Source organism: Lissotriton helveticus, chromosome 3_1, assembly GCF_964261635.1.
Source record: "Lissotriton helveticus chromosome 3_1, aLisHel1.1, whole genome shotgun sequence".
Taxonomy (NCBI): domain Eukaryota; kingdom Metazoa; phylum Chordata; class Amphibia; order Caudata; family Salamandridae; genus Lissotriton; species Lissotriton helveticus.
Window position 1 is genome coordinate 132,136,931 of NC_136061.1, and position 23,991 is coordinate 132,160,921.

Consider the following 23,991-nt stretch of genomic DNA (forward strand, 5'->3'; position numbering starts at 1 on the left):
CGCACCACTTTCAAATCTCACCAGCCGCCACTGGTAGTACTACAACAGTACTACTAAAGTACTACTGCAAAATGGTATCAAGAAACCTACGGATGTAAATCTCACCTCCATCTCTCCTAGCTTATTTTTTCTATGAGGAGATAGTCGTACATGTAATTTTACTACTTAGTAATACATGTTGGAGGGACCAGGGGGAGTGGTTTGAAAAAGGGACATGCTTACCATTAAATGTGAGGGGTTTAGAGAAGATTAAGAAGGGTTTTAGAGAGGGATATTCACCACCCACAAAAGAGTAAGCCCATTGTTATGCACAAACTACATTTCTAAAGTTATTGCAGCCAAAAAGGGACCGAAAACAGTTGTAAATAACTCCAGCTCAGAGATAAAGTCCTGCACCACACATGGTCAACCACTGGTAATACAACATCAACCAACAGAAAATATTTTAGATAGGGATTTAAAATAAAACCTTATATGAAATAATGTTAAATTAAATGTCAATATTTTAAACACATTGATATAATTTGAAGTTAAGAAAATGCAAAAATAAATGAAAATATTACATTTTCTGAGAAATTAATATAACAAATGTTTATTAAAATATAATTAAATTAACTATTCCCTTTTAATAATTATTAATGCTTAGTGAAAATGTTTTAATGTATGAATGAATTTAAATTTTAATTTAAACTGCTGAAACATTTTTAATTTGGTTCTAAATTTCAAATAAATATTAAAATGTAATTTATATTAATATTTAACAAAAACTATTTTAAACTTTTGTTTACAGTTAAATAAACGTTTGTACTTTTCCCTTTGCTTTAGCATTGGGAGACTCCACACTCAGGGTGGAGATCGTACTAAGGCAAAGTATAGGGGAAAATCAAAAAAAAAAGTTTGGTAAACTTTAAGATAAATTAGCAAAAACATGTTTATAGTAAATATTATTGTAAATTGTTATATATTTATTTTACATGTAGAACAAAAGACAAAAATGTTACAGCACAATAATCTTGAGTTTCAATGAAATCTTTAATGAATTTAAATATATCAAATAAAAAAAATTCTTGAGTTTGAATTAAAAAATAAGTTCCCTCAAATTTTATTTTCATTACTACACATTAAAAAAATTACTTTCTACTGTTTCTTTTTGGCAGTAGTAATTTACACTCATAAATGTGGCCCTCTTTGACTATTCATTTAAAGGTAATGTCAATCGCCCACATGACAGCAATTTGATATTTGGCTTGTGCTTAATCTTCCCGACGGCCCCCAGCGCCTAGAGACCCTAACGGGTGATTGTGCGCTTTACAAATGTGGATATTTATTTATTATTTGTTAGATAGTGAGAGTGATGGTATTAATCCTTCTTACCGTTTACTTGCTTACACATCCAAAATGGAACCCAGAGACGGGCAAAACAGTTTGTGTCAACCGGTGAACTTTTGCGCTGCCTCATGAGTGCTGGTTGCCTTCTGCTCACAGCGATCCCGTCTCTCCTTGGGGGGTGCTTGACTGCTGTTCAGTGATTCAGGACTCTGATCACCTTGTTACCCTGGTTTACAGGGGCCTCGGCTTCTCCTCTGCCTCACCAGTGCTGGTCATGGTTGGTCATTTATTTTAATACTGAGTGCCGGTCAGAAATTTAATGTTTATCAGAAAGTTATATTATCAACTAATAACATTTTGAGATCTTCATCGGCACTAGAGATTATACCACCATTGCCACTAGGACCATAACAACCAACTCTGTCACTGCCACAAACACCACTACCACAAGTATCACATGACCAGCAATGCAGCCACCACCCTCACCACTAACACCAACAACCCCGGTACTATCAGTCTGTGTATATGTAAGAGAAAGGGCAGTGTGGGCATCGGTGAGTGTGACACTCTGAATTGGATATATGCAATACATATAAAATACCCCTACCTATTGGCTTTGAGAAGGATTGTTAGCTTTTAAAATTCCTTTTCAAGTTTTGTTTTGGCCATAACCGGCTTTTGATTGATTCAAAATAAACAACAACTTTGATTATTGGATACAAGAAAGCTATGTGAAAAAGATAGCAAGATAGTTGTCACTTCACTTGGAGAAATGATCGAAACAGGACTCTCCGGTATAAAGTTAGAACCCACTGGCAAAAACCAACATCATGCCAAGTGTAGCATCAGTACGAATGTGTCTAGACTCTTTACGCTTCGAGTATTCGCTGTCCACAAGTATGGTTCACATGACATCCATTCAGCATTGTACTGGGATGTACTTCCTGCAGTGTTCGTAAATAAGACATGCAAACCTCTTCAATCCATTGCAGGGCTCACCTGACGCCAAAATGCTTTCTCAATGGGAAGCCACCACGGAGCAGACTACAATGAAAAACAGAAGATTAGGATGTAACAAAAGATCATAAATTGCCATTAATAAAGCCATTTTAAATAAAACATTGGTATACAATTATTAATACTAAATACATATCAGTACTCTTCTCTTTGCTTTCTGTTCGACTAACAGCCGCAAACTTATTATCAGCATTTCACATACAGCAGCTCATTCTGAATACCAGACAGTGGTTGAAAGTAGCAAACTGCACTACTCATAGTAGTGAGATGTCCCATCCCCTTCGAGGCCTTCGAAGGAAAAAGATAAAAGCCAGGTAAGAAGGCTCTGTGTATCAGCTACAATCAGATCATTTGGCCAGATCCACTATTGGACGAGTAGGTACATTCAGGCGATTCTGGTATTATTTTATTTTTAATGTAGAAATATTTTTCAGTCTACAACATATTAACATTCAATCACATACCGTTTTTACAATGTTGCCCAAATGTATGCATATTTTAAAACTGCTGATACAGATTAAGTAACTCCCTGCGAGACTGATACTGACAATTACTGTCTCATCTAAACCAGCTATAAGTTATTAAACACATACTGGCCAGAGATGACTTCACTATTAACATACAGCAGTCCGTGTTTAAAACAGATGCATAAAATATTTCCGTGACATTCCAAATGTGCCCGATCATAATAGCCAATGGTTGTGTGGGGGTCAACTTAAAAGTGAATTAAAAAAAAAAAAACATACACAGTGCCGTCTGTTTCTATTGTTAGTAATGATACCTGGCAAACAAAGTACGTCTGGAATACATTGTGTACTTGTTGATAATTAAAACGTACACAAAATCTCTAACATAAAATCTGAAAATGAAACTTCATCAAAGGATTTTACATCCTAAAGCAAAAAAAGGGGATTAACACTCACTATGAGGAAATGGAAAACTGGTCTGGCAGACTTTGTCTCACAGTCCAGCCCACAAAGTAATCAGGGTTCCTTGGCTCACTATGGTCAGTGGGCCTGGTAAGCAAGTCAAGCTTTAGAGAAAATGCAGGAGATGTTATTATGTATGGGCGCTGTAGGGGTCACGGGCCCCAAGTCGGGTCGCCACTCTAGGACCTCAAAGCATATGTTGGGTTAGAGTGGGCCGGGGGTCAAAGCTGTCTCAATCGCAGAGAGTGACATTTTGCGTTATTTTGCTTTACGTGGCACAGAAAACAATGAGCTTCCATTGCCTTAACACAATATAGATTTGTCAGTCTCCGTTGGTAGGAAAGTCATCGTCATTTGGACTCATGTATATCCGACTACACCACACATTTCTATGATGGTAGCCCTGCTTGAGGACAGCTGCAGACTCGGACTGGCAGGAACTGTGTTAAAGAATGAAACTGTTCCTGCAGTCTCTCCTGTGCTGTGCAAAGCTGCAGATGAAAACACCACGCCCACATCTCCATCCGCCAGGCAAGGGTATATTTACTGACTTACAAGATGAGTAAACAAGAATTAAAGCCCTAGCACCACTGCCCTTAATCAGCAACATTGTGCACCCATTGTCACTGAAACAGATACAGCTCTGTAAGAAGAACAGGGCTAGAATCAGAATCCAGACTGCAGTGGAAGTCTCATTCTCATCACCATAAGGAAAGTCGCCGGATGCCAGCAGTGCTACAGCCATGCCAGCGGCAGAATAAGCAACATGAATACTTAGAGGAATGGTCACTACATAATGCGATTTTCAATCAATCCATCCATCAATCAATCAGGGGTTTATAAAGCGCGCTACTCACTCGTGAGGGTCTCAAGGCGCTAGGGGAGTGCAACTCAGCTCCAGCTCGGTCAGTCGAAAAGCCAGGTCTGGAGGTTCTTCCAGAAGGTGTGCAGGGTGGGGGAGCGTCTGATGTCGACAGGGAGCTTGTTCCACGCCTTGGCTGCTACATAGGAAAAGGCTCTTCCGCCTGCTCTGCTTCTGCGGATGGGGGGGTCTCTGCCAGGGCAAGGTCGGCAGAGCGGAGGTTTCTTCTGGGTACATGGAAGGAGACTCTTTCCTTGAGGTATTTGGATCTGATGTCGAGGGATTTGGAGGCATGAGTGAGCAGCTTGAAGGTTACTCTCTTCTCGACGGGGAGCCAGTGGGGGTCTTGCAGCTGTTGTGCCATGTGTTTGTGCCGTGGTGTCCCAAGGATGAGTCTGGCTGTGACGTTCTGGATGGCTTGGAGCTTGCGTAGGAGAGTGCTGTTGATTGTGGTGTAGAGGGCATTTCCGTAGTCTAGTCTGATGGTTATGAATGCGTTGGTGACAGTATTCCTGCATTACGGGAGGATCCATTTGAAGGTCTTGCGGAGGATGCAAAGACAGTTGAAGCTGGTGGAGGCGACGGAGTTGATCTGACGGGTCACGGTGAGGGAGGAGTTGAGGATGATACAGAGGTTCGGTGCATGGTCTGTGGGGGTGGGTGGACTCCTGAGGGCGGAGGGCCACCAGGAGTTGTCCCAGGCGGAGGTGGAGGGGCCGAGGACTAGGACCTCAGTCTTCTCCGAGTTGAGCTTCAGGCAGCTGCTTTTCATCCAAGCTCGACGTCCTTCATTCCTTCCTGGAAGCAGCGTCTGGTGTCTTCGGGGCTCTTCGTGAGGGAGAGGATGAGTTGGGTTTCATCGGTGTATGATACTATGCTGTGCCCGTGCTGTCTGGCGAGAGGGGCCATGTAGATGTTGAGTAGCGTGGGGCTGAGTGATGATCCTTTGGGGTACTCTGCAGCTGATCTCTGAGGAGTTAGAGAGGAATGGGTTTGGTGGAGAGTCTGATCCTCTGGGTTCTGCCAGAGAGAAAGGATTGGATCCATGCGAGGGCAGTTTCTCGGATACCGGCGCTGCGAGACGATGTTGAAAGTTGCGGAGAGGTCTAGCAGGATGAGGGACGTAGTGTGGCCCTGGTCGAGTAGCATGCGGATGTCGTCGGTGGCAGCAAGGAGGGCGGTCTTGGTGCTGTGGTTGCTGTGAAATCCGGACTGGGGGGAGTCTAGGATGGAGGAGTCTAGGGTGGCGTTCTCTTCGATAAAGGCGGTCAGCTGAGCGTTAAGTCTCTCAGTGACTTTGGCGGTGAAAGGGAGGAGGGAGATGGGTCGGTAGTTTTTCAGGTCTGTCGGGTCAGCCGTGAGTTTCTTAAGGATGGGTTCACCTCAGCCCGCTTCTAGTTGTCTGGAAGATGCCGGATTCGAAGGAGGTGTTAATGGGCCGTCCTAATGGTGGCAGATGTGTGGTGGGCAGGGAATCCGTGGGTGCTCCTGAGTGGGTGTTCGTCATTGCAGCGGTGGTTTGTTCGGTGGTGGTAGGGTTCCATGTTGTGATTGTCGTCTCACTGTCAGCAGTGGGGGGGTGGTGGTGTCTGGCGCCTGTTCGCAGGAGCGCCCGGCTTCTTTGAGTTAGGTGATGAACCAGGCGGCCTACGGGGGGTGTTGTTTGGAGGAGTGGCGGAGGGGTGCGAGCTTGTCAGCGCAGCTGGAGATCCAGCGGTGGAGTTAATTGGCTGCAGAGTTGGCACCAGTCGTAGTGCAGGGCGAGGAGGGTGGCATTGAGGAGTTCTTTTGTGATCTTGATCCAGTTCCTCTGTGGCGGACGCGGGCGGATTTGGGTGTGGTGGTGGTGGTGTAGGTGAAGTGTACGCAGTGGTGGTCCGTCCAGTGGGGCTGCATGGTGTGGCTGAAGTGGATGTTTGTTCCTCCTGCGAAGATGAGGTCGAGGGTACGTCCAGCTCTGTGGGGGGGGGGGGGGGGGGGTGAGAAGCTGCTTCATTCCGAGGTTGGAGAGGAGGGTGGTGATGTCGAGGTCGCTTTAGTTTTCGAGGTGGATGTTCAGGTCGCCGAGTAGTCTGTAGTCCATGGAGGTGATGGCATGGGGTGCGAAGAGGTCTGCCATGGTGGTAACGGACTTGGCGCGCGGTCCAGGCAGACTGTAGGCGAGGGTGCAGCATAGCGTTGTCATGGGGCTGGTCTGGATCTGGAAATAGAGGTGTTCCGTGTTGGAGTTGAGGGGGGTCGCTCGAGGTGGAGAGTCGGAGAGTGGCCTTGTGTGGGATGGAGAGTCCTCCTCCTGGGCGGTGAGGGCAGTCTTTCCTCTGGATCTGGTATCCGTCGGGTATGGCGGTGGTGGTGTCGGGCCCAATGTGGCTTTTGTACAAGTTTCCATGAAGAACGCAACGCTGGGTGAGAGATGGTCGATCAGGTCGCAGATCGCTATGGCGTATGTGTAGGGAGCGCACGTTGAGGAGGATGCATGTCAGGGTTTCCATGGTGCTGGCATCCGGTGGCCTTCGGCGGTCGTGGGGGCGCAGTTGGTGGTGAAGGATCGCCGGCAGTGTCTGCAGGAGAACAATCCCTGGGTAGTGTTAGGTGTGGATCCTTGGCAGTTGGTGTGTCTTCTGGGGTTGAGTGCCTGGAGGACGGCGAAGTCGTAGCAGCGGGGTCTCAGAGATTCAGGGTTGCTGGCCACGGTAGGGTCGCGGACAGGTGCAGATGAGCTTTCCTTAGGCGCGCCGGTGGCGCGACCGTGCATTGGCCGCCATTATGTAGGGGAGGGTGGAGAGATGTGAAGCTTGAAGGTGGAAGCGGGCGGTTAGGGGGAGGGGTCACGGATCAGATGCGGTGGCAGGAACAGCGCAAAGGGAACGGGAAGTGCAAAAGAAAACAACAGAAGGGGCAAAAGGACTTACAGTGCAACAAGATGAATACAAATTTACAGTACAGTACAGTGAATATGAATTGCAGTGGGGCACAATGAATACAGATTACAGTGCAGCAAACTGGACACAACAATATTGGAATAGGAACAACAGTGCTACAGTGAAGACGCAATTAACAGTGGGGGGAATGATGAGTACAACCACGAGTACAGCAGAGCTACGAGGCTCCTAAAAAGCAATACAACAAGGGGCGATGGCGAATACAACAGCATACAAATAAGGAGATTACCACAAGGGAGGGAGCGCAGTTACCGGTGGCAGCATGGAGGGCACAAGGCGGTCTCGAACCCTAATGGGTGGGGCTCTGAAGCCAGCGGCAGAGCACAGCGGAGCTGCAGGGGAGAGTGCGGGCCTTGGACTGGGGTCAGAGGTCTTACTACGATTTTGAGGTGCGGTGTGTTCTGCATTATTATTGATTAGCCACATCTGAAATAGTATCCATCATGAACCAAATAAAATCACTGGCACTGGCTCTGGCAAAGCCAATAGGTCTCGCCTATGCAAGAACTATTGGCTTTGCCAATGTGTCTTAGCCATTCTGGACACCAGTATGGCTGCTGTTCAGCATGGCTAAAAGTTAGTAGCGTAGAGGAGAGCGGCATGGCGTTGAGTGGAGTATTGCGGAGTGGAGGGGCATAAAGAGGAGTGTCGTAGAGTGGCACTAGGTGGAGCAAAGTGGAGTAGAGTGCCATAGAGAGGCACGGAGTGGAGAGGAGTTGAGTGGAATAGAAATTTCGTTGAGTGTTGTAGAGAAGAGTGACGTAGAGTGGAGTGTCATAGGGAGGAGTAAAGTGGTGTGGAGTTGCGTAGAGGGAGTAACATACAGTGAAGTACAGTGTTGTAGAGTGGTGTAGATTGTCGTAGAGTAGAGTGGCACAGAGCGTCACAGCATACCGTGGAGTAGAGTATCATGGAAGGAGTTGAGTGTTGTAGAGTGGAGGGGCACAGAGCGGAGTGCCGTAGACTTGTGTACAGTGACGTGGAGTCCAGTGGCGTAGAGTGGCGTGCAGTAAGGTGGAGTGGTGTAGAGTGAAGTTGAATAGAGGGTCATGGAATCGAGTATCGTAGAACAGTGTGGAGTGAAGTGGAATGGCATAGAGTGGAAGGTCGTAGAATTGAGTAGACTGTCGTAGAGTGGAGTCGGTCAGAGTGGAGTGGGGCAGAGTGGCGTGTCGCAGAGTGGAGTGGCGTAGCGTGGAGTGGTGTGGATTGGAGTGGAGTTGTGTGTTGTAGAGTCGCTTGGAAAGGCATAGAGTGGTGTAGACTGGAGGGGCGTACAGTGGAGTAGAGTGTTGTAAAGTGGAGTGGCACAGTGGGGGGTATGCATGGTGTGGTAGAGCACTGCCATTACAAACAACACATTTTCTATTGAAATGACCATTACATGGAACAGTTCTACCTTTCAATACAAATTGTTAATGAGGCAAGGTTCCAATGTCTGACCAAGGGCCTCAAGTCATCCACTGCTGGGACTGAGGGAGCAATCTGGAAGAGCCAGGAGCCCTCCTCACTCCTGCCACCACAACTTGGATGACCAAGGAACCCATACCCGCCAATGTGAAGGAGGTAGGGTTGCTGTAGGAGCCAGAGGTCCTTTTCATCCCCCCCACCGTTCATGATTTAGAGTTCCTGGGGGTGACCCAGGCATCCCTCGCACCCACCAGCTGTGAATGAGGAGGGGTTCCGAAGAGTGACTGATACTATCTCACACCCACCGTTGTGAATGTGGTAGAATTCCGTAGGGTGAGTGATGCCACCTCACAATTACTGCTGTGAGTGACGTAGATTTCTAGAGGGTGACTGAGGGCATTGTCAAATGGACTGCTACGAATGAGGTAGGGCTGCATTAGTCAGAGTTCCCTGTTCCAAAGTGAGCGAGTTTGGGTTGTTGAAGGATGCAGTCGGGTGCTGATGAGGAGATGGCTTAAGCATTGTTCAGTGAATAAGGAAGTTTGTTCTGGGCCCCCCCCCCCCACCGGATCTAGAGACGTGGAATAGGTTAGGTGATGGAGGTATGGGGTGCTATTTGTGAGAGGACGTAGCAGAAAGTCATTCTCCCATGATCTGTCAACATGCCCATGCACTACCTACCTTGAGGGTGACGTCACAAAAGTGGGCATCCGTTTTGACACTATATTGCTGTCTCCTTCAGTTAGACAAGTGGGTCATTAGCAACAAACTCCTAGATCACGGATGCCTGCAGGATGATCATGTCATTTTGAAACAAATGACCAATCCCAGGCATTGGTCAGAATTAAGGACAAGGTATATTAACCCTCCAGGTGATTTAAATTGTCCTCTGACCGCAAACCATGTGTCACCTCTATTTAGATCGCTTATATAGTAGAGTAGGGTGGAGCGGCCCCTTCCCATCTCTAGTAAAAACACATGAGCATGGTTCTGGAGCTAATTAACAATAATACCACAATACCTGCCCTCACCTCCAGTTTCTGTGTTACTTTCTTTTTCAGCTCTTCTGATACAAAATCCTCAAACACGAAACTCCATCCGAATACCTCGGCTTCAGTTTTATATTTCTTTGCCCGAACAAACTCCCTAATAAACAAAGAAAGGTATATACTTTGAACATATAAACAACGAAATGTAACATAAAAACAAAAGTGGTCACATACTTTGAGGCAATCGGTTATCCTGAGTAACTGCCACATTTTATTAGCCAATTAAACACAATTTTTTTTGTTTGTTTTTTGCAGAGTTTTATATAGCGCAAACTAGACCCGAACCGAATCAGGTATCAGAGCGTTTTACATATTTTTCCAGTTACGTTACATTTTTACGTTTTCCAGTTACTTTCATTTTAGGCACGGGGAGATTAAGTGATTTGCCCAGAATCACAGGAGGTTTTGGCGTCGTTACCGAGACTCGAACCCAGTTCCTCCAGGTCCGAGGTCGAGCGCCCTAGCCGTTAGGCCAACTCCTCTCCCCAATAATTGTCAGAGAATTATCTTTTCATTGAAAAATTCTGAACTTTATTCTTTTATAAAGGAATGTGGTGGACAGATAGAGCAATTCCTGCTTTCTGGATGATGAGGGCACATCCAATTCACAAAATGATTACCCATGTGCCAGCATGAGCATGGCTCATCTTATGGTAGCAAGCAGGTCATTCTGTGCCACATCTCTAGGTAGCTGCCAAGTAGCCCAATGTCATAAATGACACTTTCAGCTAGTCCTGACTTATAAGTGGGCTGTTTCACTCTGACACTTGTACTTTCAGTATAGGGAGTATGGGCGTAAATGTCCGAGCATGCAAAGTGAAGTACGGTTGACTAAAAAACCAAGAATAGCATAAGATGTTATAAATGACAGAGCCAATTGGCAGCTATGGCTTCATTAATATATGTGAAGATGCAGAAAACCAATGAGCCTGGGTAATATAGCTGAAAACAGAGGGGAAAGTCCAGGAGCGGTTGGTGTCATGGAAAAGTGGCAGGCGGGGCAGCGCGGGGGAGGAGGAGGAGTGACGGACGGCTACAACACCACATGAAAGGAAAAAAAAGAACTTACTTGTCACATTGCTCTCTTCTGCTTCTCTGCAGCACAGGCTGAGGCTCCCAGACATCCCTATGGCCAATCCAGTCGCTGCTCTCATGCTGCTGGAAGCATGAGAGAAGCTGCAGGATTTGCCTTAGCACCCTGGATTTGCGATTCACGGGGACTGGGAGACAGTGCTTGCTGTCTCCAACCCGGCAACGCAGTTTGGGTTGGAGACATCTCAGTGAGCATGTCGGCTTGGCCGTCCTAGGACGGCTGGCCAAACCTACATGCGCACTGAGCTGCAGTGCCCACCACTCCTCCTATGCCGTCATCACTATGGCCCCGCCCCCTAGACTCAGCTCAATGAAGTAAAATAAAGTGATAATAATCCTGTGTTATAATATTTTACAAGTTTGGCATCCATGGTGGTGGGGGAGGGCGACGCTCCTCTGCTATAACGGAGGAGTCGCCACTGGGTAAGTCACACCTTTGTCTGAAGGAGGACACAAATATTTAGTAAGAGCGTGCTAATGTAGCGGAACGTTACTTTAAAAGCCGTTAAGCACTTTCACCTTTAATAGATATATGGCACTGTTACCTTTCTACAATAATCAGGAAAGGGGAACCCCCCCCCACACTCTTTCTGCTTACAGAGGACAAGCAGACCTAACTCTTTCAAGAATGAACTGCTAGTACTAGGTACTGCACCATATGCCCTTTGCTGGCATCCAAACTAGAAACGTGTGTGTTTTTTTCTTTATACCGCTATGTCCTTCATTTGCAAATACTTACTGGAGAAGCCTCGGGAGATCTGGAAGCAGGTTTGTCTACCGTCCCCCTCAATCTATGCCTTCTTTTGTAGCTTCCCTTCAGGACCTTTTGGCCACCTTGGTGGTCAATAACTCTTCAGTCCTACTGCTCGGCAACCTTAACTTCTGGCCGGGTGATCCTAGGGAAGATCTTTCCTCTAAAGACTTTTCCGCCACTCTTCAATGATTGAATCTCACATCCTGTGTTACAGTTCCCACCCATGTTCTCGGTCACATTCTAGATCAAATCTGGTCCTCTTGTTTCACCTCCTTCTATATCTCCCTGCATTTGGTCGGATCACTTTATCATTTCCTTTTCTATTCACCTGGGTGTGGTCGACAAGCCTTCCCTCCCTAAAAATATCTCAGCCCGCAACTGGAATCACACTGACTTTGACTCTCTTTCATGTTCTTTGGCTTCATCTGCTCCTGACCTCACTGATCTCCCCCTCGAATCTCAGGCCAATGCCATCAGCACATGGCTATCTTCTTCGTGTGACCTAGTGGCCCCGCTCAGAAAGATCAAAGCGGTTCGCCCCTATGATTCGCACAAATGGTTCTCTCCAGAGCTTAAAGCGCTAAAACTCGACCTTAGACGGTCGGAACGTCTCTGGAGACGGAAGTACTGCCCCTCTCTGCGTGCCAAATACAAACAACTTCTCATCGAATACAAAAAAACAATTTTAGCGGCCAAAACCTCCTATTTCACGGAGAGGGTAGCTCTCTCCGCTAACAAATCCCGGGAAATCTTCTCTTCGGTTCACAATCTTGCCACTTCCGATCGTTCCTCCCCCAGTTTGGTTCCCTCTCAGTCCCTCTGTTTGTCACTCAATGACTTTTTCATTGACAAGATTGTGAAGATTAAAGCTAACATTCCCACTGTGTCTCAACCCAGCCCCACCCTTCCCCTCACCCCTCCCTTGTCCTCCTTTGCTCTTTTCCCCCCTATTTCCCCTGATTTATTCTTTAAATATCTACTCAAAGTCAAGTCGGGCTCTCCCGCGGACTGTGCACCGGCACGCATTCTCAAAACCCTCTTCACTAACTGTTCTGCTCCCCCTCTCGCCCTACTCAATTCTTCTTTGGCTCTCGGTTCTGTTCTGTCACGGCTCGCGGCGTTGCCGCGGCTGGCCCAAGAAACACTTCAGTGGGGTTTTTAGAAATTCAGATCACTCAGGCGCACTACCTCGGTTAAACGTTACAGAGTGTGGATTGACAAATAGCAATGTAGTGCGTGAAGAGCAGGCGGAAAAACACCCTTAACCGTCTAAAAAAGTCAAGGGACTATACAGATATATACAATTGTGCTCTCGCTACTACAAAAAGTATTACAAACAGTTCAATGACTGATGAGTATTCAAGGAGACAGAAGCAGATTCTTTGGTGTGTTCTTAATACAGCAAAACGTTGGTTTATTCTCTCCAGATTCAAGTAATGTAATGCAAAGCCGACACGTGTTTCGTCGTGTACAGTTGAGTCAACACGACTCTTCAGGGCTTGAAAGTTGCTATGTTCGTGGTGCTCGTTGTTAGGTCTGGGCTACTATCCATGTATTGGACGTTACTTGTCGGAGAGAGACACAATTCTAATGTGACTACATAGAAACGGTCTGTTCCTTTAGGATAGTCACGTGGAAAGTGCTTACACGTGACTATACCGTACAGAGAGACGGCGACCGGGAACCACAGGAGGAGGGATTCTAAAACACAGCACACCGCCTGTTGAGAGACGCACCCGTCTCTAGCGAGTCCTAAGTAAGACGGATCCCCTCCCGGCTACCTCCTGATACACCAGGAGCCAGAGTGAACAAACACAAAGATGTGTTACATTCAATAGGCAGACTGCCATTGTGTAAGCACTTTCCACGTGACTATCCTAAAGGAACAGACCGTTTCTATGTAGTCACATTAGAATTGTGTCTCTCTCCGACAAGTAACGTCCAATACATGGATAGTAGCCCAGACCTAACAACGAGCACCACGAACATAGCAACTTTCAAGCCCTGAAGAGTCGTGTTGACTCAACTGTACACGACGAAACACGTGTCGGCTTTGCATTACATTACTTGAATCTGGAGAGAATAAACCAACGTTTTGCTGTATTAAGAACACACCAAAGAATCTGCTTCTGTCTCCTTGAATACTCATCAGTCATTGAACTGTTTGTAATACTTTTTGTAGTAGCGAGAGCACAATTGTATATTGCCGCGGCTGGCCGTTCCCGCAGACACACACGGGAAGACGGAATACTCACTTCCGGTCGGAAGTTGAGTACCCGGTCTAGTCCCAGGCAGCAAGCACTGAAGCACTTCCGGGGGAAACGCGAATGTGCATGGGCCCAAAAAACTGTTGCCTCGTTTTGTGGGTCCCTTTCGTATTGAGAAGGTGATCAACCCTGTGGCCATGAAACTGTCGCTTCCTCCGCACATGAGGATCCATCCGGTCTTTCATGTCTCTCTTCTGCGGTTGGTCCAGTCAGGCGGCTCCCTTCCGTCTCCCCCTTCTCCGGTGGTGGTGGAGGGCCATGAGACATTACGCGACCTCTGGCAACAGGCCCGGTTCGAGTTGGCCAAGGCGAAGGACACCTACAAGGAGCATGCTGACGCTCACAGACAAAAAGAACCCGCGTATCGCACAGGCGATAGCGTATGGCTTTCTATTCGGCACCTGAATGTGCATGGGCCCAAAAAACTGTTGCCTCGTTTTGTGGGTCCCTTTCGTATTGAGAAGGTGATCAACCCTGTGGCCATGAAACTGTCGCTTCCTCCGCACATGAGGATCCATCCGGTCTTTCATGTCTCTCTTCTGCGGTTGGTCCAGTCAGGCGGCTCCCTTCCGTCTCCCCCTTCTCCGGTGGTGGTGGAGGGCCATGTTGAGTATGAGGTCAGGGCTATCTTGGGGTCCCGTCGTACCAGGGGCAAACTGTTCTACCTTGTGGACTGGAAGGGGTACGGTCCCGATGAACGGTCCTGGGAGCCCTTGTCCCATGTGCGCCATGCTCCTGTTCTGGTTCGTGCTTTCCATCTCAGTCATCCCCTTTGTCCTCGCCCTGTCTCTCTTTTCTGACTTCGGGAGAGGCTTGGGGGGGGGGGGTTCTTTTCTGGAGGGGGGTGCTGTCACGGCACGCGGCGTTGCCGCGGCTGGCCGTTCCCGCAGACACACACGGGAAGACGGAATACTCACTTCCGGTCGGAAGTTGAGTACCCGGTCTAGTCCCAGGCAGCAAGCACTGAAGCACTTCCGGGGGAAACGCTTATCTCTCGCGTTTCCCGCCGGCTTGATGCTTCGGATTCCGGATACCTCGCTGGAGCCCCGCTGTTGGGATACTTGCCATTCCAGCTAGGAGACAAGCGCCGCTTGAGCCCTACTCGGCTCTGAGACAGCGCTCGTGTAGAGCGCTTGGCTTAACTGCCCCTGGAGTTTCCTAGGTCTACTCGTGATACTTGCTGCTACCCTTAAACGCGCAGGGGCGCTTTGAGGGAATACCTGAAAGCAGGCTGAGTCTGACGTCTGCACAATTGGTTTCCACGCACGCTGGAGCACATAAGAGGGAGAAGCTCAGTCTACTGACGGGGGCTGAGAAACGACGTACATTTGCCGTTTTACGCGCAGGAGCGCTTTATTTTGTTTTTACTGGGGTGCAACGCGCAGGAGCGCTTTATTTTGTTATAGCTTTGTGAAAAGCGCAGGAGTGTTTTCTTTAGTTGAAACTGGGAAATACACAGGAGCGACTTCCATTCACCTTTCCTCTTCGGAGCTGATCCCGTCTGGGGCCACGTTTTCCAGTGAGCATCGGTGAGTCCAAAGAGGGTTACACGGTCCGTGTGTGTTTGTGGGAGGGGTGGTTACTGTTGGTTCTGTTCCTGATCTTACTTTCTCTTGGTTTCCAGTTGACACCGGGACGCCCCACCAGCTCCACGCTTTCCTTGCCCTACACCCTGGCTCCCATCCCTGCGTCCATCTCATCCCTGCTGGGTATTGCCATTCCACAAGGGTCAGGTGGGTACAGGGACGGGTGCTCTTGTCGCCTCTGCGGAATTGCGTCACAAGCAAAGGTAAGACTTGTGGGGCACCTGACAGAATCCGAAGCCCACGAAACTCATTCCGCCCAGGCGACATGGGCGACCCGGAGGTCACTCTGCAAGACATCGCAGTCATACTGGCTGCCATGCAAACCGAGAACCTCGCCTTACGCCATGACATAACGGCCCTACAGGGTCAAATGGCAGCCGGGGTCACTAATCCATAGGGTACCGCTCCCAGCCCCAGAGCTAGACAAGACGGCCTGTTGAGACAGCCAACGTTCACCTTTGGGGGGTCCTCCACCGCCACCAACCAAGAGACAGCATCCAGGTTGTCACTCCCCATCCAGTGCAGTTGGCACCACCCGAACGCTTCTACGGGGATAGCACTAAGTACGGGATATTCATACATCAGTGTCAACTGCATTTCATGGCAAGGATTGCGGCTTTTCCCGATGATGCTTCCAAGGTCGCCTATATACTGTCGTACATGGGCGGGGACGCTGCTCAACGGTCCATTTCCTTGGTGGAGAACGACGATCCCATGCTGAACCACCTGCCAACGTTCAAGGAAACCATGCGGCGTATGTTCGCTCGCCATACCTTCGTGCAGGCAGCAGATAACGAGTTGCTCGGCCTCAAACAAGGCAACCAGGATTTGCTCCATTACATAACAATGTTCAACAGGCTGGTCATCGAGGCCCACTGGCCAGAGGACAAGAAGGTTTCAGTGTTCTATCGGGGGTTACGGGATGACCTGAAGGACCTCATCTCGCAGTATCCCGATCCGCCCGAAGCCATAGGCCCTTTCATTGACATGGTGGTGAAAATGAACTTCCGACTACAGGAAAGAAGGACCGACAGGGGAAAAGGCAACGACAACCGTCTCCTGCCTATCGGGGACAAGGGCGTCGAGAAAGCCAAGGAGGAACCTGCTCCCCAGGGAGAAGCGTCCGAACCCATGCAGATCGGAAGCTTATTTCCTCTCGAGCTCTGTCCTGGAGAAGGACAATGTCACACCCACCCGACAACATACTAACTCTCTTTGACATTAGGCAAGCTAGGCTGTCCCTTGTGCTCTCAGTCAATCTGTCCTACCTGCTGAGTGTGTAGGTGCAGCCTTCAGTGGTAATACCTTCTGATGTCACTTAAAACATTCAGAGTAGTCTACGATGGCAGAGAGCAGACGCAGCCAGCGATGCACCAATCAAGGGTGTGCTCTAGGCATGAAGCCAAGGTATCAGAAGAACATCCTGCCCTGACCAACTGAGAAAGGAATATGAATCCTTGCAGCCAGCAGCAGAGGGTGTGAAATCAAAGTGCTGAACATATGTTAATGAGACAATATATGATGCCTATCTAGCTGTTATCATAATGTTGCTGTAAGCATTAAGTATGCACATCAACGAATAGAGTTCAACATATCGCACAATTAAACGTACTACTAAGCGGGGCTCCTACGTTATAGAGGAGAAGCATCACCCCGTCCTGAAGCACAAATGCAAAACTTGTAAAATAAAATGATTTTAACACCCAGTTTGTTATTTTCTTTTTTTTACTTCGTAGGACGGAGTCTAGGGGACGGGACCATCGTGATGACGGCATAGAAGGAGTGGGGGGGGGGGGGACTGCTGCTCTGTGCACATGTGGGTGTGGCCGGCCGTCCTAGGATGGCCAAACTGACATGAGGACTGAGAGGTCACCAACCTGAGCTGCGTTGCTGGGTTGGAGACAGCAGCCACAGACTCCCAGTCCCTGTGGGAGATCATATCCAAGGCGCTCAGGCCAATCCCGGAGCTTCTCTCATTCTGCCAGCAGCGTCTAGATTAGCCGTAGGGTTGTCTGGAAGTCTCAACCTGTGATGCAGAGGAGCAGAAGAGCGGCGGGCAGCAGGTACGTTCTTCTTTTCTTTCCCATGTGCTGTTGTGTTCTCTCCCACCCCGTTCCACCATCCTTCCCACTGCCCGCCACTTTTCCCTGACACCAGCAGCTCCTGCTACTACTATTGATAAGGATTGCCATTCACAACAATACATAGGGCAAAACAGTAAAGCCCACCCAAGTGCGGATAGGTATATCAAAATGTTATCAAACCTTTACATGTCCATGAAAAAAAAATCAGGACTGCAGAGGGGTGTTTTGATTCTAAGTTAGAAGTCACTCTCCAAGGAGCAGGCAGGGGGGGCGGATCTGCAGACAAGGATTCATCTCCGGAAAAGCGCTCCGAGGCCGCCACCATGATGCTTACAGGGTGAGGGGAAGGTACAGAGGAGCGGGCATGAGGCCCACTCAGCTATTGTGATAGTCCATTGGAGATGTCGAGAGGAGGCATCGCGCTCGATGGCGGGCAGAACCACATTTGGGTGACCATCTTGCCTACAACGTGAGTGGTCGCTCCCTTCGCCTCCTCCCTCAGCCTCCAACTGTGGTATCGTAGCGCTGACCTCCGCATCTGGCTCCCAGCTAGCACGCTCGTTTGATTATTATTCTCATAGCGCTTTGGCTGAGTATAGCGCTGACTTCTGCATCTGCCTTTCTGCTAGCGCGCACGTTTGGCTAAACATTATCCTAGCGCTTTGGCAGACTGTAAACTATTTTATACTTGCTGTGCATACCCTTGTGTTTATATTGGCTGCTCTTTGTCTGTGATCGCATTGGCTGTGTGTAACCCTGTCTCCGCGCTGTTGTTATTGCTGCGGCCATTTCCCTGGTTGACCCGAGCCCTCCCTCGACCTCGCTCACGCCTCCCAGCGGCCCCTCCCACCCACGAGAGCTACGGGCCGTCCTCACCCTCACAGAGAGCTGTGACCATCTTGCCTACAACGTGAGTGGTCGCTCCCTTCGCCTCCTCCCTCAGCCTCCAACTGTGGTATCGTAGCGCTGACCTCCGCATCTGGCTCCCAGCTAGCACGCTCGTTTGATTATTATTCTCATAGCGCTTTGGCTGAGTATAGCGCTGACTTCTGCATCTGCCTTTCTGCTAGTGCGCACGTTTGGCTAAACATTATCCTAGCGCTTTGGCAGACTGTAAACTATTTTATACTTGCTGTGCATACCCTTGTGTTTATATTGGCTGCTCTTTGTCTGTGATCGCATTGGCTGTGTGTAACCCTGTCTCCGCGCTGTTGTTATTGCTGCGGCCATTTCCCTGGTTGACCCGAGCCCTCCCTCGACCTCGCTCACGCCTCCCAGCGGCCCCTCCCACGCTCCGCCCCCTCCACCACCCATTTATGGACAATGCCCCCACGCGCAGCGTCCACGCGCTACGGACACGCCGAAGGTGCGCCAAAGGCAAGCCCGTCTACGCCCGTCCGCGCCTGGACCGCGCCCAGCGCCAGACCCCCTGCCCTTCTCGCTCCCCAGCCCTCCCGCATTACCTATGATGCCGCCACCCTCCTAGCCCTTGACCCCGGTCGCGCCCCCAACTGCGTCCAAGCCGCTCCTGGACACACCCATGGACCTTTCTCCTGCTACTCCTGCAAATTCAGCGGCACCGTCAACATCTCCGCTACGACCACACCACAGATTCCCGACCCCAACCACCTACAATGCATCCTTCTCAACACCCGATCGGTGCACAGGCACGCCATTGACCTATGGAACCTACTAGACACCATCTCTCCAGACGTCGCCTTCCTTACGGAAACATGGATGAATGCTTCCTCCGCACCAGACATCACCATTGCCATCCCTGAAGACTATAAGATCACTCGCAAAGACCGTACCAGCCACACAGGAGGAGGAATCGCTATCGTCCATAAGAAATCTATCCGCATCTCAACCAGCTCTGACGCCAACCTCGCCAACTCCGAACACCTTCACTTCCAGATCCACATCGACCCCAAAACAACACTCAGAGGCACCCTCCTCTACAGACCACCAGGACCCCGCGCAAAATTCAGTGAAGACATCACAGACTTCATCTCTCCACACGCGCTCCCCTCCAAAGACTATATTCTTCTGGGAGACCTCAACTTTCACCTTGAAAAGATAAACGACCACAACACCGCCACCCTCGTGGACAACCTCGCCAACCTCGGACTTAAACAACTAGTCACTTCCCCCACCCACATCGCAGGTCACACACTCGACCCTATCTTCACCTCCAGCAAACATGTCTCCTTCAGCCACACTACGGAGCTCCTATGGACCGACCACAGCTGCGTTCACTTCACCTACAACAAGCCGAAACCCATCAACCACTCCCAACCTACCCTGCAAAGAAACTGGAACAAAATCACCACGGACCAAATCTCCGCATCGCTCCTTCGAAACTCCCCAGCCCTCTCTTCTAACGCCAACGAAGCCGCCGCCAACCTCACCCTATGGTTATCCAACACCGCCGACACCTTAGCTCCACTGAAAAAACGTCAAAGTAAACCTGGCAGCAAGAAAGCCTCATGGTTCAACGATGATCTCAAGAAGTCCAAGAAACTCTGCCGCTCCCTTGAAAAGGCCTGGAAAAAAGACCCAACCACCAGCACCAAGGACGCCTTCAAAAGCGCCACCCGCACTCACCACCAACTGATCCGTAAAGCCAAGAAAACTGCATTCAAGGATCGACTTGACAACAACGCCCACAACAGCAAGGAACTTTTCAACATCGTCAAGGAATTTTCCAATCCCTCGGCCAACTCCAACGACATCACCCCCTCTCAAACCCTCTGCGACTCCCTTGCCTCTTTTTTCCACAACAAGATTGCAGACATCCACAACAGCTTCGACAACCAACCCGGAAACCAACCCACCCTACCATCTGCTGACCATCTTCCCCCCGTGAACACACTTAACGCCTGGAACCCAATCTCCACTGAGGACACCATCCGCCTGATGAATTCCATCCACTCAGGATCCCCCACAGACCCATGCCCTCACCACATCTTCAACAAAGCAGACTCCGTCATAGCACCGCACCTCCGTGACGTCATCAACTGCTCCTTCAACTCCGCTACCTTCCCAGAAGACTGGAAACACGCTGAACTCACCGCCCTTCTGAAAAAACCAACAGCGGACCCCACCGAACTCAAAAATTACCGCCCCATCTCGCTTCTTCCATTCCCGGCCAAAGTCATTGAGAAAACCGTCAACAACCAGCTCGCCGCCTTCCTCGAAGCCAACAAATCCCTCGACCCCTCACAATCTGGCTTCCGAGCAAAACACAGCACTGAGACCGCCCTCATCGCAGCAACAGACGACATTCGAACTCTACTGGACAATGGAGACACAGTCGCCCTCATCCTCCTCGACCTCTCTGCAGCATTCGATACAGTCTGCCACAGCACCCTTCTACAACGCCTCAATAACATCGGAATCCAAGGAAAAGCACTTGAATGGATCACATCGTTCCTCACCGGAAGAACCCAGAGAGTCCGCCTTCCTCCATTCAAGTCCGAGGCCTCTGAAGTCATCTGCGGCGTACCACAAGGATCCTCACTCAGTCCCACCCTCTTCAACGTATACATGAGCCCCCTCGCGGCCATCGCACGCCAACACAACCTCAACATCATCTCTTACGCGGACGACACTCAACTGATCCTTTCTCTCACCAATGACCCCAACACCGCCAAAACTAACCTACACGAAGGAATGAAAGAAGTTGCCGAATGGATGAAACAAAGCCGTCTGAAACTGAACTCAGACAAAACAGAAGTCCTCATCTTAGGCACATCCCCCTCTGCTTGGGACGACTCCTGGTGGCCGGAAGCCCTCGGAAAAGCACCCATCCCGACAGACCACGCACGGAACCTTGGCGTCATCCTGGATTCTTCACTCTCAATGAGCAAACAAGTCAGCGCCGTATCCTCTTCCTGCTTCAACATTCTTCGCATGCTCAGAAAAACATTTCGCTGGATCCCCTCCGAAACAAGGAAAACAGTCACCCACGCCCTGGTCACGAGCCGACTGGACTACGGAAACACCCTCTACGCAGGTACCACCGCTAAACTCCAGAAGAAACTCCAACAAATCCAAAACGCCTCAGCCAGGCTCATATTAGACATCCCACGCAACGAACACATCTCTGGTCACCTTAAAGCCCTCCACTGGCTACCCGTCAATAAGAGGATCACTTTCCGACTGCTCACCCACGCACACAAATCACTCTACGACATCGGACCAGATTGCCTCAACTCTCGACTGTCCTTCTACACCCCCTCCCGCCAACTACGTTCTTCCAACCAAGCCCTCGCCACTGTACCTCGCATCAACAAGACCACCATGGGAGGCAGATCCTTTTCATACCTGGCTGGTAAAACCTGGAACTCACTCCCCGCTTACCTTCGCCTCACCCAGAACCACCTAGCGTTCAGAAAGCAGCTTAAAACGTGGATATTTGACAAATAATCCTCCTCCCCTTCCTAAGCGCCTTGAAACCCTCTGGGTATGTAGTGCGCTATACAAATGTTATGACTTGACTTGACATTTAGGCGTGGCGGGGCAAGAACTGGAATTGGAGCACCTCTCCTCCATCGAGCGGATGTGTTGTATGATATTGTGGCGGGCCTGTGAAGAGGCCTGGTCATCAGGGTGTGACAAACGGCGGGAACGTCATATCTGTGTCCATTGCAATTTTGCTGGTTCCCGTTTCAGGGGAGGCAATCTGGCAGGGCTTGGCGGTGGGGTGAGGGAGATGTGGTGCAATTGCGCTGCCTCCTGGAAGGATCGCAGCACCTGCTGTTTGGACTACCAGGGGAAAATAAGGGCGAACGGGTGGCCCCACGGGTATTGGATACGCAGGCTACGCAACTTGTCCGCGATGGGCCTGAAGTCCCGCCGTCGCCGTTGCGTGGTGGGGGCAGGTCCTGAAAAATCTAGATTGTGGTACCATTGTATTTAGGCTCGGATTTGGAGCGTGCTGCTATGAGGATTGCCTCTTTTTTGGTGAAAAAATTTACCCGGTCAGTATGTCAGAGACTCAAGGCCAGGGCGACCAGGGGGGCCCGAGACACTATGAGCATGGTCAAGTGCTGGGGGTGGCGAGAGAGATCTTCATCACCTCGTATGTCTTGGAGTAGGTCAGCGACAAAGGTCATAATGTCCGTTCCTTCGGCTCCAATGGGGACTCTGCGGAGGCGTAAGTTGTTGCGACGCCCCCGATTTCCCAAATCCTGTTGTTTGAGTTGGAGTACAATATGCTTCTCCTCTAGGGTGGCCAAACGTTGCTACAGCTGTTCTTGATACTCTGTGTGGGCATCCATCGTTTTCTAACGGTCATCCATCCCTTTGCCAATCACTGTAACATCCTTCCTAAGTTCCTGGACACAAGAGTGGACTTCAGAGCGGAGTGAGCCAATTTCTGTCTTCAGTTCCTGCATGAAACCAGCCATAAAAGATTGAGTGACGGGCTCGGAGGACCCCCTGCTGATGATGACATGTCGCCAGGACCAGTAGAAGCAGGCCTGTTCCAAAGCGCAGCAACAGGATTATCCTTTGGAGGAACAGCCGTGTCTTTCACTGACTTAGTGCGAGTCAGGGCTTTAGTGGGTCCCGAGCCACAAGATGCAAGGCAAGCAGCCAAAGGGGTGAGCAGATAGCGTCAAGAAGCTTCGCAGGTCGCTCATATGAGGCAAAGGTGTCGTGGTGCAGGCTCACAGAGGAGGATATCCAGAGTCCTGAGGGGAGATGGGAGGCAAGCGAGGATGAAGGAACACAGGTAGTAACCTCGATAGGCCACTCTGCCTGGCGCCGCAGCTCTCACAGACTGTCTCCGCCAGGCAGCACCCCCCCTCCGGGCGAAGGCGCCAAAAGGCCACAGAACAAAGAATGGCGTCTCCCTACTAGGCGGAGCGGAAGGACCCGGTGAGGTGATTCTCTTCCGCAGGGGGGACCGCCGGCTTCAGAACTCCCTGTGCAGGAAGGCAGCGCTCACCCGGTGAGAGAGCCGCGGGAGACGGTACTTTTGAAATGGTCACCGTCAAGGGCCAGTCTAGGAGGCCGGGAAGGGTCGGGCTCAGCGTCGCAACAGGTAGACGGGAGACCAAGGGCCCAGGTGAGGCACAGGACACCCCCACGACAGAGGGTGCAGAGTTGTGAGTCAGGCACCGCCCCGCAGTGCCGCCAGAGGATCAGGCCACGGGCGCCAGTAAACGGCTGTGATCTTCAACAGGGTCGGGGGCAGAGGAGCATTGGCGCACAGAGGATAACGTCCAGCGAGAGAAGAGGCAGGTAGCAATGGTCGTTGACAACAATGCGAGCAAGCAGAGGGAGCAGGCAGCCGCCAACGTGCCCCCCCACAAGCGTGAGTCGCCACCACACCGCACCCCCAAGGGCAGGGCAGGGCACCCCCGCCGGGTTTGCATAGTGCTGGGGCCCAGGCCCTCAGTGAGCCCGTCCAGTCCACAGGGAATGCTCAAGTGTATCAGGCTGGAGCGGCAAACTCAACGGGTTCGGCGGGCAGTCAGGTACAGGTGTTGGCACAGTCCAGCGAGGGTCGGGCCCCCCGAGTGCAGGGCCCTCCGATCCACCAACAGAGCTCGCAGTGAGACAGGCGGAGCCTCCTCGACGCCCCAGGCTTAGGTTGCAGCACTGCTGATGAGCAGTCAGTCTTCTCAGGCAAAAATTGCCTCCGATCGCCTCCGAGGGATGC

The 23,991-nt window shown here is 50.2% G+C and overlaps 1 protein-coding gene across 6 annotated transcripts in view; it reads right to left on the minus strand.

Moving 5' to 3' along the window:
* Positions 1–23,991, minus strand: part of SUMF2 (sulfatase modifying factor 2) — a 292,583-nt gene that overhangs the window by 240,896 nt on the left and 27,696 nt on the right. For all 6 annotated transcript variants that reach the window (XM_078679384.1, XM_078679386.1, XM_078679388.1 and 3 more), the window contains exons 3-4: positions 9,521–9,635; positions 2,329–2,373 (exon numbers count right to left, since the gene is read on the minus strand). In XM_078679384.1, the coding sequence (XP_078535510.1) occupies positions 2,329–2,373; positions 9,521–9,635 (160 nt within the window). The remainder of the gene's footprint in view (positions 1–2,328; positions 2,374–9,520; positions 9,636–23,991) is intronic.